The sequence below is a fragment of the Lithobates pipiens genome, unplaced genomic scaffold (genome assembly GCF_037356315.1).
Source record: "Lithobates pipiens isolate NorthernLeopardFrog02 unplaced genomic scaffold, aLitPip1_a1.2 Scaffold_23, whole genome shotgun sequence".
NCBI lineage: Eukaryota > Metazoa > Chordata > Amphibia > Anura > Ranidae > Lithobates > Lithobates pipiens.
Window position 1 is genome coordinate 66,420,575 of NW_027507785.1, and position 15,002 is coordinate 66,435,576.

At 45.7% G+C, this 15,002-nt stretch overlaps 1 protein-coding gene across 1 annotated transcript in view; it reads right to left on the reverse strand.

Moving 5' to 3' along the window:
- Positions 1–9,904: 9,904 nt before the first annotated feature.
- The window catches only part of CPNE9 (copine family member 9), a 224,869-nt gene continuing 219,771 nt past the window's right edge, over positions 9,905–15,002 (reverse strand). The window contains exon 15 of the mRNA XM_077451798.1: positions 9,905–10,613. Within this exon, the coding sequence (XP_077307924.1) occupies positions 10,431–10,613 (183 nt within the window). The 3' untranslated portion in view covers positions 9,905–10,430. The remainder of the gene's footprint in view (positions 10,614–15,002) is intronic.

The window sequence follows — 15,002 nt, forward strand, 5'->3', positions numbered from 1 at the left end:
TGTGTATGCAAAACAAGTTTGAGCCAACATCCGTCGGAAAAAATCCGATGGATTTTGTTGTCGGAATGTCCAACCCTGTGTATGGGGCATTAAGGGTGTGAATTCTTCTAACTGACCACTGATGTAAGGGGCATTCTTCTCACTGACCACTGATGTAAGGGGCATTCCTCTCGCTGACCACTGATGTAAGGGGCATTCCTCTCGCTGACCACTGATGTAAGGGGCATTCCTCTCGCTGACCACTGATGTAAGGGGCATTTCTCTCACTGACCACTGATGTAAGGGGCATTCCTCTCACTGACCACTGATGTAAGGGGCATTCTTCTCACTGACCACTGATGTAAGGGGCATTCTTCTCAATGACCACTGATGTAAGGGGCAATCTTCTCAATGACCACTGATGTAAGGGTCATTCTTCTCAATGACTACTGATGTAAGGGGCATTCCTCTCACTGACCACTGATGTAAGGGGCATTCCTGTCACTGACCACTGATGCAGGGGGCATTCTTCTCACTGACCACTGATGTAAGGGGCATTCTTCTCAATGACCACTGATGTAAGGGGCATTCTTTTCACTGACCACTGATGTAAGGGGCATTCCTCTCACTGACCACTGATGTAAGGGGCATTCCAATCATGTGTAGACAATTCCGATGGACAAAGTGCCACGCATGCTCAGAATAAACTAAGATCCGAATAGCTATTGGCTACTGGCCTCTTTATAGTCCCGTCATACGTGTTCTACGTCACCTCGTTCTGAACGATCGGATTTTCCAACAACTTTGTGCGACTGTGTGTATGCAAAACAAGTTTGAGCCAACATCCGTCGGAAAAAATCCGATGGATTTTGTTGTCGGAATGTCCAACCCTGTGTATGGGGCATTAAGGGTGTGAATTCTTCTAACTGACCACTGATGTAAGGGGCATTCTTCTCACTGACCACTGATGTAAGGGGCATTCCTCTCGCTGACCACTGATGTAAGGGGCATTCCTCTCGCTGACCACTGATGTAAGGGGCATTCCTCTCGCTGACCACTGATGTAAGGGGCATTCCTCTCGCTGACCACTGATGTAAGGGGCATTTCTCTCACTGCCCACTGATGTAAGGGGCATTCCTCTCACTGACCACTGATGTAAGGGGCATTCCTCTCACTGACCACTGATGTAAGGGGCATTCTTCTCACTGACCACTGATGTAAGGGGCATTCTTCTCAATGACCACTGATGTAAGGGGCATTCTTCTCAATGACCACTGATGTAAGGGGCATTCTTCTCAATGACTACTGATGTAAGGGGCATTCCTCTCACTGACCACTGATGTAAGGGGCATTCCTGTCACTGACCACTGATGCAGGGGGCATTCTTCTCATTGACCACTGATGTAAGGGGCATTCTTCTCAATGACCACTGATGTAAGGGGCATTCTTTTCACTGACCACTGATGTAAGGGGCATTCCTCTCACTGACCACTGATGTAAGGGGCATTCCAATCATGTGTAGACAATTCCGATGAACAAAGTGCCACGCATGCTCAGAATAAACTAAGATCCGAATAGCTATTGGCTACTGGCCTCTTTATAGTCCCGTCATACGTGTTCTACGTCACCTCGTTCTGAACGATCGGATTTTCCAACAACTTTGTGCGACTGTGTGTATGCAAAACAAGTTTGAGCCAACATCCGTCTGAAAAAATCAGATGGATTTTGTTGTCGGAATGTCCAACCCTGTGTATGCGGCATTAAGGGTGTGAATTCTTCTAACTGACCACTGATGTAAGGGGCATTCTTCTCAACGACCACTGATGTAAGGGGCATTCTTCTCACTGACCACTGATGTAAGGGTCATTCCTCTCACTGACCACTGATGTAAGGGGCATTCCTCTCGCTGACCACTGATGTAAGGGGCATTCCTCTCACTGACCACTGATGTAAGGGGCATTCTTCTCACTGACCACTGATGTAAGGGGCATTCCTCTCGCTGACCACTGATGTAAGGGGCATTCCTCTCACTGACCACTGATGTAAGGGGCATTCCTCTCACTGACCACTGATGTAAGGGGCATTCTTCTCACTGACCACTGATGTAAGGGGCATTCTTCTCAATGACCACTGATTTAAGGGGCATTTCTCTCACTGACCACTGATGTAAGGGGCATTCCTCTCACTGACCACTGATGTCCGGCCGGCTCGGATTTGCATAACGCTCGTTTTAAACATTATTTCTGTAAGTGCGCATTTGTCTCTTACGTTCGATTAAAATTTTATTTGGGTTTACACTATTGTGAGTTTTATTACCTTCTATGTAAACCGGTGAGAGGGATTGTATTTGGAGGCGAACGGGTTCCAGTGTTCCTTTGCATCCATTTGTGAAAACCCTGGACTGGGGGAATCAGTCATCTGCTCTGCATGGTTCTCTGTAATAAGGAACCATACACCTTCGGTAAGCGGCAGTAATATCTGTGGTGGAGGTTGTGCACGGTTCACGTTCGTTTTGGATATTTATGCTGTCACCATATCACCGTGGAATACTTTAAAAATAGATACTTTTCATGGACTTTATGAACACTTTAATATTTAATGTTATGATTTTTTTCACATATATTGATGTTCTATTAATGTTTTAAGGCAATTGGTCATTGGATGTCACATTGCTTCTTTCTTTGAATGTTCACATCATATTAGGATAATTCATTATTATTTATGGTATCTTCACTGACAATATTGATATATATTTGAAATTTCCTTGCACTTAAAACTTTTCCGCATAGGATTGACAAATTATTAAGTTAAAGTTATTGGAGTTTTTTCACATAGGTGTATTTTTTGTCTTGTTTAGTAAACTTTTTTTCAGCGCAACCCACCCTTTTTTCCACTGATGTAAGGGGCATTCTTCTCAATGACCACTGATGTACGGGGCATTCTTCTCAATGACCACTGATGTAAGGGGCATTCTTCTCAATGACCACTGATGTACGGGGCATTCTTCTCATTGTCCCCTGAGTAATTGATTTTATCAGCGGTTCCCAAGGTCTAAAACTTATTTAAACTTAGCTGTATGACACGCCCTTTTTGAGCCAGGATTAGAGTTCTCCAATCAGCAGGGTGCATGAACTTTAACTGCAGAGCTATAGGTTTGACTCAGCAGGGGGCATGCTGTACCTCTGCAGAGAGACCACTGCCCTCCACACTGAGAGCAAGAGACCTTTCCTGCCATGTGCTGGCAGAGGACAGGTTTTTCTACTCTTCATTTTATTTTCTAAAATCTTTGCACACCTTTCATTTTGATGCGCCTCCAATGTATTTAGTTGCTTTTAGACTGAAAGTTTGATTTGGGCGTCAGACTCCAGGGACAAGGCTGCACAGTGCACATGCTTACTGAATAGGTGAACCTTTCAGTATTTGCAATTCCAATCAGTCTGTCAGTCTTGTAATTCGATGGTGATGTGTGCCTTGAGCCTTTTTATTTTTCCTTGCCAGATAAAAATTTTGTTTCTGCAGAGCACAAATGAATAAAAAAAAATAAAAAAATAGGAAAACATTCAGGCTTCAATCTGAGGACGAACCTTGAATAAAAGCGTTTGGGTCTTTGTAACAAAACGATTTCTTATCTACAGGTGGCATGGTGGCGCATCCCTCCGCTATTCACAAACAGTATCCGTGGCGGGATAATTAGAATTCATTCAGGCTGGCAGGCTGTCTGTCAAGGCAATGTCATGAAAAGGAAGCGCGGTGTCATCTGTCTGCTCACTGTGCTCAGTGCCAAGGGAAAAAACATATCACACTGCCCTCCATATGCTACTTTTTACCCTGTAGGCTACCTTTACATCTGCCCCTCCAGGTCCCATATACTGAAAAAGTTCTATTGCTAGCATTATACAATGCATTGGCTCATAGTGTAGATCTCTCTCAGTCTGATTTCAGCTCTGTAATGCGGTGTACACACGATTGCACATTCCGACAACAAAATCCGTGGGATTTTATCCGAAGGATGTTGGCTCAAACTTATCTTGCATACACACGGTCACACAATGTCGTCGGAAAATCCAAACCTCAAGAACGCAGTGACGTATGACGAGCCGAGAAAATTGAAGTTCAATAGCCAGTGCGGCTCTTCTGCTTGATTCCGAGCATGCGTAGAACTTTGTGCGTCGGAATTGTGTACTCACGATCGGAATTTTCAACAACGGATTTTGTTGTCGGAAAATTTGAGCTCCAGATCTCTAATTTTGTGCGTCGGAAATTTCCGATTGAAAATGTCCGATGGAGCCTACACACGGTCGGGATTTCCGACAAAAAGCTCCCATCGAACATTTTCCGGCGGAAAATCCGACAGTGTGTACGGAGCCTAATGCACTGTACACACACAATAGGATTTTCCGACAACAAAATCCATGGATTTTTTCCGACGGATGTTGGCTCAAACTTGTCTTGCATACACACGGTCGCACAAATGTTGTTCGAAATTCCAAACGTCAAGAACGCAGTGACGTACAAGACATACGGCGAGCCGAGAAAAATGAAGTTCAATAGCCAGCGCGGCTCTTCTGCTTGATTCCGAGCATGCGTGGAACTTTGTGCGTCGGAATTGTGTGCACACCATCGGAATTGCCGACAACGGATTTTGCTGTCAGAAAATTTGAGAACCAGCTCTCAAATTTTGCGTGACGGAAATTCCGATGGAAAATGTCCGATGGAGCCTACACACAGTCGGAATTTCCGACAACAAGCTCCTATCAAACATTTTCTGTCAGAAAATCCTATTGTGTGTACGGGGCATTAGGTATTACAAGGGGATAACCTAAAGATACTTTTCAGGTCTTTACATGCCATGTTGTAATTTAGGGTTGCTACTTTTTCTTCAAGTCAAACCCGAACACTTTAGCAGCGCGCAGCAATTTTTTTAATAGTATAAACTATACAAATACTTTGCGATTAAATAACATTTCTAATCATATGACGTTAATCACAAGAGTCCCCCCTGTATGTCTGAATCGGCAGAGTCCCCCCTTTACGTCTGAATCGGCAGAGTCCCCCCTTTACGTCTGAATTGGCAGAGTCCCCCCTTTACGTCTGAATCTGCAGTGTCCCCCCTTTACGTCTGAATCTGCAGAGTCCCCCCTTTACGTCTGAATCCGCAGAGTCCCCCCTTTACGTCTGAATCCGCAGAGTCCCCCCTTTACGTCTGAATCCGCAGAGTCCCCCCTTTACGTCTGAATCCGCAGAGTCCCTCCTTTACATCTCAATCCGCAGAGTCCCCCCTTTACGTCTGAATCCGCAGAGTAGCCCCTTTACGTCTGAATCCGCAGAGTCCCTCCTTTACGTCTGAATCCGCAGAGTCGCTCCCCTTTACGTCTGAATCCGCAGTCGCCCCTTTACGTCTGAATCCGCAGAGTCGCCCCTTTACGTCTGAATCCGCAGAGTCGCCCCTTTACGTCTGAATCCGCAGAGTCCCTCCTTTACGTCTGAATCCGCAGAGTCGCTCCCCTTTACGTCTGAATCCGCAGAGTCGCCCCTTTACGTCTGAATCCGCAGAGTCGCCCCTTTACGTCTGAATCCGCAGAGTCGCCCCTTTACGTCTGAATCCGCAGAGTCGCCCCTTTACGTCTGAATCCGCAGTGTCGCCCCTTTACGTCTGAATCCGCAGAGTCCCCCCTTTATGTCTGAATCCGCAGAGTCTCCCCTTTACGTCTAATTCTGCAGTGTCCCCCTTTTATGTCCGAATCTGCAGAGTCCCCCCTTTCAATCTGAATTGGTTTCCACTTGCTGTGAAACATCGAGGAAAACCGGCCGATCATTTGTCCAATTTTTTCGTAGTTTGTACAGGGCTAAAGAGCTATTCCAGAAACAAGGTGGAATTTTCAAAATCTACATTGATTACCCAGAGGGAATTATTTTTTATTTTCTTAGCATATGTGGAGTTTTCCTTCAAGCTTCAGTTGTTAGGAGATTGGTGGTGCGATTGGATTCATTTGTGCCAGTACCATGATGGTAAGCAATTGCACAATGCATGTACTTGTAATCTGTTGAAAATATCTTTTCTAAAAGCTCCGGTGCCCGAAAACACTGTTCAAGGTGGCAGAATTATTTTTTCCTCCAGTCCCTTTATTAGCTTTGTTGCCCTTCTCTGGACTCTCTCCAGTTCCAGAACATCCTTCCTGAGGACTGGTGCCCAGTACTGAATGAAATACTCCAGGTGCGGCTGGACCAGAGTCTTGTAGAGCGGGAGAATTATTGTTTTATCCATTTTTAATGCATGCCAATATTCTGTTGGCTTTGCTTGCAGCAGTCACTTTTAAATAAAGTAGTGGTTTTAGAATTTCTTTTCACCATTGTATACATATTAACGTTCCTGAGCTCCTCCAGCCTCTTGTCTACATGCACTCATCAAACGTTGACTGCATATACAGTGCCTTGAAAATGTATTCATACACCTTGACATTTTCCACATTTTGTCATGTTACAACCAAAAACTTAAATGTATTTTAATGGGATTTTATGTGATAGACCAACACAGAGTGGCTCATAATTGTGAAGTGGAAGGAAAAAGATAAATGGTTTTCAAATTTTATTACAAATAAATATCTGAAAAGCGTTTGCGTGAGATTGTATTTAAGCCCCCTTCAGAAGTCACTTAGTAGAGTTCACCTATGTGTAAATTAATCTCAGTATAAATTCAGCTGTTCTGCTAAGCCCTCAGAGGTTTGTTAGAGTACCTTAGGGAACAAACAGCATTATGAAGGCCAAGGAACACACCAGACAGGTCAGGGATAAAGTTGTGGAGAAGTTTAAAGCAGGGTTAGGTTATAAAAAAATATCCCAAGCTTTGAACATCTCACGGAGCTCTGTTCAATCCATCATCCGAAAATGGAAAGAGTATGGCACAACTGTAAACTTACCAAGACATGGCCGTCCACCTAAACTGACAGGTGAGAGAATCTGTCCACAGGACACCTATTAGTCGTGCTCTCCACAAATCTGACCTTTATTGAAGAGTGACAAGAAGAAAGACATTGGTGAAAGGAAGCCATAAGAAGTCCCGTTTGCAGTTTGCGAAAAGCCATGTGGGGGACACAGCAAACATGTGGAAGAAGGTGCTCTGGTCAGATGAGACCAAAATTGACATTTTTGGCTTAAAAGCAAAACACTATGTGTAGCGGAAAACTAACACTGCACATCACCCTAAACACACCTTGAAACATGGTGGTGGCAGCATCATGTGGTGGGGATGCTTTTCTTCAGCAGGGACAGGGAAGCTGGTCAGAGTTGATGGGAAGATGGGTGGAGCCAAATACAGGGCAATCTTATGCCGCGTACACACGAGCGGATTGTATGGCGTACTTAGTCCGTCATACAATCCGACGGACAGTCCGTCGTACTTTCCACTGAACGGACTTGACCACACACGGATACCCAAACAGTCCGACGAAAGCTTGCGCGATGACGTACAGCACGTACGACGGGACTAGAAATAGGAAGTCCAAGACACAGCAAAGCACCCTTCCGCCCTGTAAATCCTTTCTGGGCATGCGTCATTCTTAGTCCGTCCGACTAGCATACTGACGACCGTATTGTCCGCTGAAACCAAAGTACGACGGACAGAATTTCGAAAAAAACGAAATACTTAGTACTCCGGACTGCACGCTGAAAAAGTCAGCTGAAGCCCACACACGAGCGGATAGTCCGCTGAAATGTGTTTCAACGGACTAAGTAGGCCATACAATCCGCCCGTGTGTACGCAGCATTAGAAGAAAACCTGTTAGGCCGCGTACACACGAGAGGACTGTCCGTCCAACTTAGTCCGCTGAAACGTGTTTCAGCGGACAGTCCGCTCGTGTGTGGGCTTCAGCGGACTTTTTCAGCGGACAGTCTGGCGGACTAAGTCTTTCGGAATTTCCGTAATACAGTCCGTCCAACTTTGGTTTCAGCGGACAGTGCGCTCGTGAGTAGGCAAGTTGGACGGACTAAGTATGGCGCATGCTCAGAAAGGATTTACACGGCCGAAGGTTGCATTGCAGTATATTGGACGTCGTATTTCTAGTCCCGTCGTACGTTTTGTACACGTCATCGCGCAAGCTTTCAGCGGACTGTCTGTTCATCGTGTGTGGTCAAGTCCGTTCATTCAAAAGTAGGACGGACTGTCTGTCGGATTGTCTGACGGACTTAGTTGGGCAGACAGTCCGCCCGTGTGTACGCGGCCTTAGAGTCTGCAAAAGACTTGAGACTGGGGCGGAGGTTCACCTTCCAGCAGGACAACGACCCTAAACATACAGCCAGAGCTACAATGGAATTGTTTAGATCAAAGCATATTCATGTGTTAGAATGGCCCAGTCAAAGCCCAGACCTAAATCCAATTGAGAATCTGTGGCAAGACTTGAAAATTGCTGTTCACAGACGCTCTCCATCCAATCTGACAGAGCTTGAGATATTTTGCAAAGAAGAATGGGCAAAAATGTCCCTCTCTAGATGTACAAAGCTGGTAGAGACATCCCAAAAAAGACTTGCAGCTGTAATAGCAGTGAAAGGTGATTCTACAAAGTATTGACTCAGGGGGGCTGAATACAAATGCACGCCACACTATTCACATATTTATTTGTAAAAAATTTGGAAAACTATTTATCATTTTCCTTCCACTTCACAATTATGTGCCACTTTGTGTTGGTCTTTTACATAAAATCCCAATAAAACACATTTAGGTTTTTGGTTGTAACATGACAAAATGAGGAAAATTTCAAGGGGTATGAATACTTTTTCAAGGAACTGTATTTAGGAGTTCAGGAAAGTGACCACATTATTTATAATTGTTTTTCACCTAAAGTTACAAAACATTCACCTTTTTTTTTAATAACGGGATCCTATCTAAACATGGGTGAATTGTGGATAAATGTCAAGTGAATCTTGGGTGAAAACATTAATAAACAGACCCTGAAGGCTTCTTTCACACGGGCTGTTAGTTTTTCAGGCGGACCTGATCAGAACCAGTGTCTTCCATGGAGCGGCGGATGTCAGAGGACACATGTCTGCTGACATCCGCCGCCATCCACCATCCAATCAGATCTGCCAAAGATAGAAAGATGGTGGTCCTATTATCCATCCGTCTGGCAGATCCCAACAGATGGCATCTGGTGGAAATGGACAGGCGGTCCGTTTCCATCCGATTGCACCATAGAGGAGAGAGGGACTGTGTCCGTGCTATGCAGAGCAGACATGGAGCTGTCACCCGCTTGCTCAGTGGGGATCAGCGGAGAGATCCCCCGATGAGCAAGAAAATTCAGCATAGCGAAGGTGCCCGTGTGAAAGGGCTCTTAGTTTTGCCCCTAGTGACCATTCAAATGCTATTTGATTTACCTAATTCCGCGTACACGCGATCAGAATTTTGGTCAGAAAAAGCTCTGATGGTTTTCCCTACGGAATTCCGACGGGATTTCGCTCAAGCTGACTTGCATACACACGGTCACACCAAATTCCGACCGTCAAGAACGCGGTGACTTACAACACGTACGACGGGACAAAAAAAAAGGAAGTTCAGTAGCCAATAGCTTCCGTCTTGTAGTTGAATCTGAGCATGCGTGAGTTTTTGCACGACGGAATTGCATACACATGAACGCATTTTCGGATAGGAACTTTTTCCGACCGAAAAATTGAGAACATGCTCTCAATCTTTTGCTGCCCGAAATTCGGCCAGCAAAAGTCAGATGGAGCATACACACGATCGCATTTACCGACCAAAAGCTCTCATCGCTCTTTTGCTGCCCGAATTTCCGATCATCAAATCTAAAAACTGATTGGCATTAACTTTTTTTTAGTTCCCATTTTGTTCTTTTCAAGTATTTTTTATTTTTTTTGAAATATCTAAATAAAATCAGAAGACCCTGGTAATAAAAGACGGAAGAGACAATAGAGCGGCCTCATTCAATTTAAAGGTTTATTTGTATATATTTGGAGACAGATGAGGACTACAGTATACAATTCCTCAGAAAGCACAAATGTACATTATTTGTATCCTTTAAAAATGTTCTGAAATACTGTACAGCATTACCCAGCTAGCACTGTGTACTTTCAAAGTGCAAAATCTGCTAAACCCTCCAATGACACACCCATTAGTGAATACAGCTCACCCCCTCATGCCCCACACCTTCACTTTACCATCGGAACTCTGCGCCCACCCCCATACAATCCAGCCTTTGGAAGGACCAATGGTGTTAATCCGGGGTGGGGATCTCCGGACTGTATTGCATAACCCCTGGAAGAGCGAGGTGCCGCTGATTTACTGAAGATGCAGTTAGCAGGCATGTCCCATAACTAAGTAGATGCCAGGCCAAGGAAGAGGAGATTGGAAGGGTTCAAAGCTTTACCCTGTCTTATATTTTTTTTTTTGGAACTGGTAGGGGGCGCCACCATTTCTGTGCAGGATGGAGAAGCATGGTTGGTGCTCAGATGTGCGAGGGAAGGTTCTGAATGGGGGCGGAGGGCGGTACCGGGCGGGGCTTGATCTCACGGGACTTCATGTAGGAGAGGAACTGTTCTGGGATCTCGGCTAAGACGTCCTTGGCGAGCCGGGCCATGCTGAGAACTTGGTTTCCAGAACGGTCCACGTAATCGCGGAATGGCACGAACTGCAGAGAAAAAGAAAACAGTGAGCCTCTGCAGGAATCTTTCTTCTTAGCCTGCATGTTGTAAAATAAGAAGCAGACCATCAAAATCCCATGACTTAATTTTAGCCGACAATTTCAATTTTTACAAATTTTACAAAAGAGTTTTTATTATACATACTGGGAATTACACTGCTAAACTAAATGTCTTTATTTTGGCTCAAAGCTGTGTGAGATTTGGGGATACTAGCTCTGCGGGATTAAGTGCATAAACCGTTGTCAGGTGAAACCAAAATATATTTATTTTTCAATAAATCAAAAATAAAGCTTTTCTCCAGCATGTAAAACCATAAATTAAAGTCCGCTTGTCTTCAGCAGAAAAATAATACAAAAAGAAAAGCACCTACAGTTCTGTAGAAAGGTCTTCACCAAAAAAGAGTCCTTGTAGAGACCTTTATGCAGTCTCCAAAACAGCAAACAGCAAACAGCAAATATAACCACACAGCCAGACAGCTCCTCAGACAGGTGTTCATCTCCTTCTACTCCTCACCACACCTCTCTGACTACTTCCTGTCTTTATAGGCTGTGTGATTTCCTGGAGGCCGTTAACCCCCTGTGGTCAGGGAGGGAGGCTCTTTCCCACCCAAATGACACTTTAGAGCCTCCCAAATTCCGGGTCCCAACTACTTCTCTTAAAATACAGAGAGGACCGCGAATCAGTCATCTCTTGCAAACTACACCCGGAATCTGTCACCCATTTGGGTGACCCCCTGAGGCCTACCAAGATTCCCTTAAAGGGACCACATCCCGAAAATAGGCGACACATAGTACCCGTCCAGGACCCAACCTTGGCGTCCTGTACAGCTGTGATTAGCTGATGCTGAGCAGAAAATACTCACCTTTCCTTCTCTCTCCATCTGCTAGAAGGAAAGAAAATACCTGATATGTCTCAGTATGGAGGAGCATGAGATGCGCTTCCCTTCCTCATGTAACGGTGTTCAGTGATTGGCCCAGCTGGGGAAGGGTGGGAAGACAGTCTTCAGTCCTGCGCAAGCTTGGACTACATTGACAAAACGTACATAGGGGCTTCCATTCCTCATTCTCAACATCTGAACAGAGCAACGATGGAGTGAACTGAAGGTGGGTACTTGCCAGTATGGAAGGGGGTATCAAAGAGTACCTGTTGCTGCATGGGAAAAGCTGCTCTCTGTGGGGTATTCTGGGTGACATTTGCCCTGAGGGGCAATCATTCCATCTGTTGGCTTAGATTACGGTGAAGATGGTCACCTGATGCTAACCTCAGGTTTGAGAAGGTTTGAAAAGTCAACCTCACTTGTAAGTAGGTATCAGTGGTTTTAAAGTAGGGCCACAGAATCCATGTGGATCAAAATTTTCCCTCTTAACTTAAGAAAACAGAGGCCCAGCAGTGGTAAAGAAAAAAAAGTTTTCACTGCAGTATATTCACCTTCTCCCCAGTGCTGTCTCATATTGACTTAATTGTGTTGTAAAGGCACACGTTTTTTTACCTTTGTACATCGTATGCATGAAGGTAAAAAAACGTATATGTGCTGCTCCCCCCACAACTCCCCCCAATACTTACCTGAGCCCCCTCTCAATCCAGCGATGTGCACGGGAGCATAGGGCTGCCCTGGGTGTCTCTCTCCTCATTGGCTGAGACACAGCAGCAGGAGCCATTGGCTCCCAATGCTGTCAATCACAGCCAGTGAGCCAATGAAGAGAGAGCAGGGGGCGGGGCCAAGCCACAGCACTATGTGTCTTATAGATGCATAGAGTGGGCTTGGGAGGGAGCAAGCGGCTTACTATTGGGGGCACTGGTCAAGGGGGAGGAGCCAGGAGCACCAGCAGGGGACCTGAGAAAAATCATTGCACAGAGTAGGTAAGTATAACATGTTTGTTATTAAAAACAGAAAACAAAAAAATTAACAATCCTTTAATATCAGTTTAAAGTAGAACTATAGGTCAAGCTTTTTTTTCCTTGTTGGAGTACGGGAAGGGTTATAAACGCTGTAAAATTTATTTTTGCCATCTTTCCCTTCACTTCCTGTCCCATAGCTAAATCTGGAATTGAGACGAAATCCACGGAAAATAAAGGAATCTCTTGGAGACCCCCAGGCCAGCAGAACTAGTGTCCCCATTGGATGATTTCCCCTCTATTACTTTTCTGGGGTCAACCCAAAGTTTGAGATTTTCTTTTCTTTTTACTTTCAATTATAATGGTAAACTGGAGAAATGGAGAGGGAGACTCTCCCTAACAGGGGCACAGACAGCAATAAAAACTGACAGGGGTTCTAATCTCTCTCCACTCTATCCAAAACAAACAAAAAAAAATTGCCTTTAGCTATACTTTATTGCTCTGAAGACTCTTCTGGACTAAATGATGCCCAGCAACATCTAACCCATTTCTGTGAGCCCAAACCATCGTGGGCCCACCCTCTGGAATGTGCCATCATGTTGGTTTGGACTTGGTTTGGAGTACTCCTAGACAGAACAACACTCATATGTCATTGTGTGAGTGTAGCACTGTCCAGGAGTAAGGACCACCTAATGCTGCCACTGAAGGAGAAGAGAAAGGATTCATGATAAGTGACCATCCAAAAGACTAAAGGTGTTTATCATAGGATGTTCTTACAAATGGGTTTGGTGAGGTGTTGAGGCTTAAAGCCCAAAATTGGACTTCAAGGACAACTGCACAGAACGTATACACCTGTGATTGGTGATAGAACCAGGGCTTTTTTTCTCAAAAAATAGGTGCAGGAACTCAACCACAACCCCCCCCCCCCCAAAAAAAAACTCCCCCCCACACTCAGTGCAGAGTTCAGGGGTGCGCTATGCACACAGTGCAGAGTTCAGGGGTGCGCTATGCACACCTCTGTATCCCTCTCTCACTCCTCTTCTGCTGACCTTGGCGTGCAATCCCTCCCCTGCCCTCACCCCATCTTTTCCCACCTCCTTAAATGCTCCACCATCTTCCACATGTCTTACTTTTGTTGTTGTATTCAGCTGGGGTGTTGGTATCTGCACTGCACCCCAGGCACCTGCATCTTCCTTGTCTCCATCCTGCACTCAGTGGGAGCCACTCAGGAGATCAGATCTCTGGGAGCCATTGGAGACAAGCGGTCACTTGTAAACATAAAAGTTGAACGTCTGTTTTTACAAGTGACAGAGGGCCTGAGCCAGAGGTGGTGGAACTGAGTTCCACCAAGTTCCAGCTGAAAAAAAGCCCTGGATAGAACCAACGCCAAAGCAGCTCAGATGGTTTCTTTAGGGATGCAGGTCTAAGATACCCTTCCCCTCATCATAATTCACCTTGTGAGGCAATTTTAAGGACTGCCTGTTGAGTATAGACACTCTTATTTATTACTAAAGAGTTTGTGTGTGATTCAGGGCTGGGCAATCAATACTCCACCGTTGCTGTGTCTGTCCAGGACCATGGACACTGAAGGATCTTCTACTCTCCCACAAGACTGAGTTTGATAGTTTAATAGTGCTTGGATGTCTGATGTGCTATTATTGGACCCAAGACAGCTTATTTCACTGGCATTTACCTGACCTTCATTTAGCTTTGTGGAATAAGCGAATGCAAAAAAACAAATCTTAAATACAAATTACAGTGACCATAGCAGCCCGTCAGATTTTCAGCTTACTGAAGTCAGGTCGCTTAAAGCGGAGGTCCACCCTAAAATGGACCTCCGCTCATCGGAATCCCCCCCCCTCCGGCGCCACAATCGGCACCTTTCAGGGGGGAGGGGGGTGCAGTTACCTGGATAATCCAGGTAACTGCACCCACTTCCGGGCTAGCTCTCTGCGGAACGGGGCGTACGTTATGCCCCGTTCCGCAAGCGCCCGCCCCCTTTAGCAAGTGCCCCGCTGCCTGCTGGGAAACACACAGCTCCCAGAGGCAGCGGGGACCGTCCGGATTGCGCCGCGCGGCTAGCGCATGCGCAGTAGGGAACCGGGAAATGAAGCCGAAAGGCTCCATTTCCTGATTCCCATACCCAAGATGGCGGCGGGACCCGGCAGCCGAGCGAGCGATCGGCTTCGGGTGCCGACATCGCGGGCGCGCTGGACAGGTAAGTGTCACTATTTAAAAGTCAGCAGCTGCAGTATTTGTAGCTGCTGGCTTTTAAAAAAAAAAAAAAAACGCGGAGTACCGGTGGACTCCCGCTTTAAAGAGGAGGGCCAGTTTTGAAAAAAAAAAAATTTAAAGTCAGCAGCTGGAAACACTGTAACTGCTGACTTTTAATAAGCACACTTACCTGTCCAGGGCGCCCGCGGTGTCGGCCGCCCGAGGCTGACCCGTCCCTCGGTCACGGGTCCCGGCGCCGCCATTTTGGCTAAGGGAAACAGGCAGTGGAGCCTTGCAGCTTCACTGCCCATTTCCTACTGCGCATG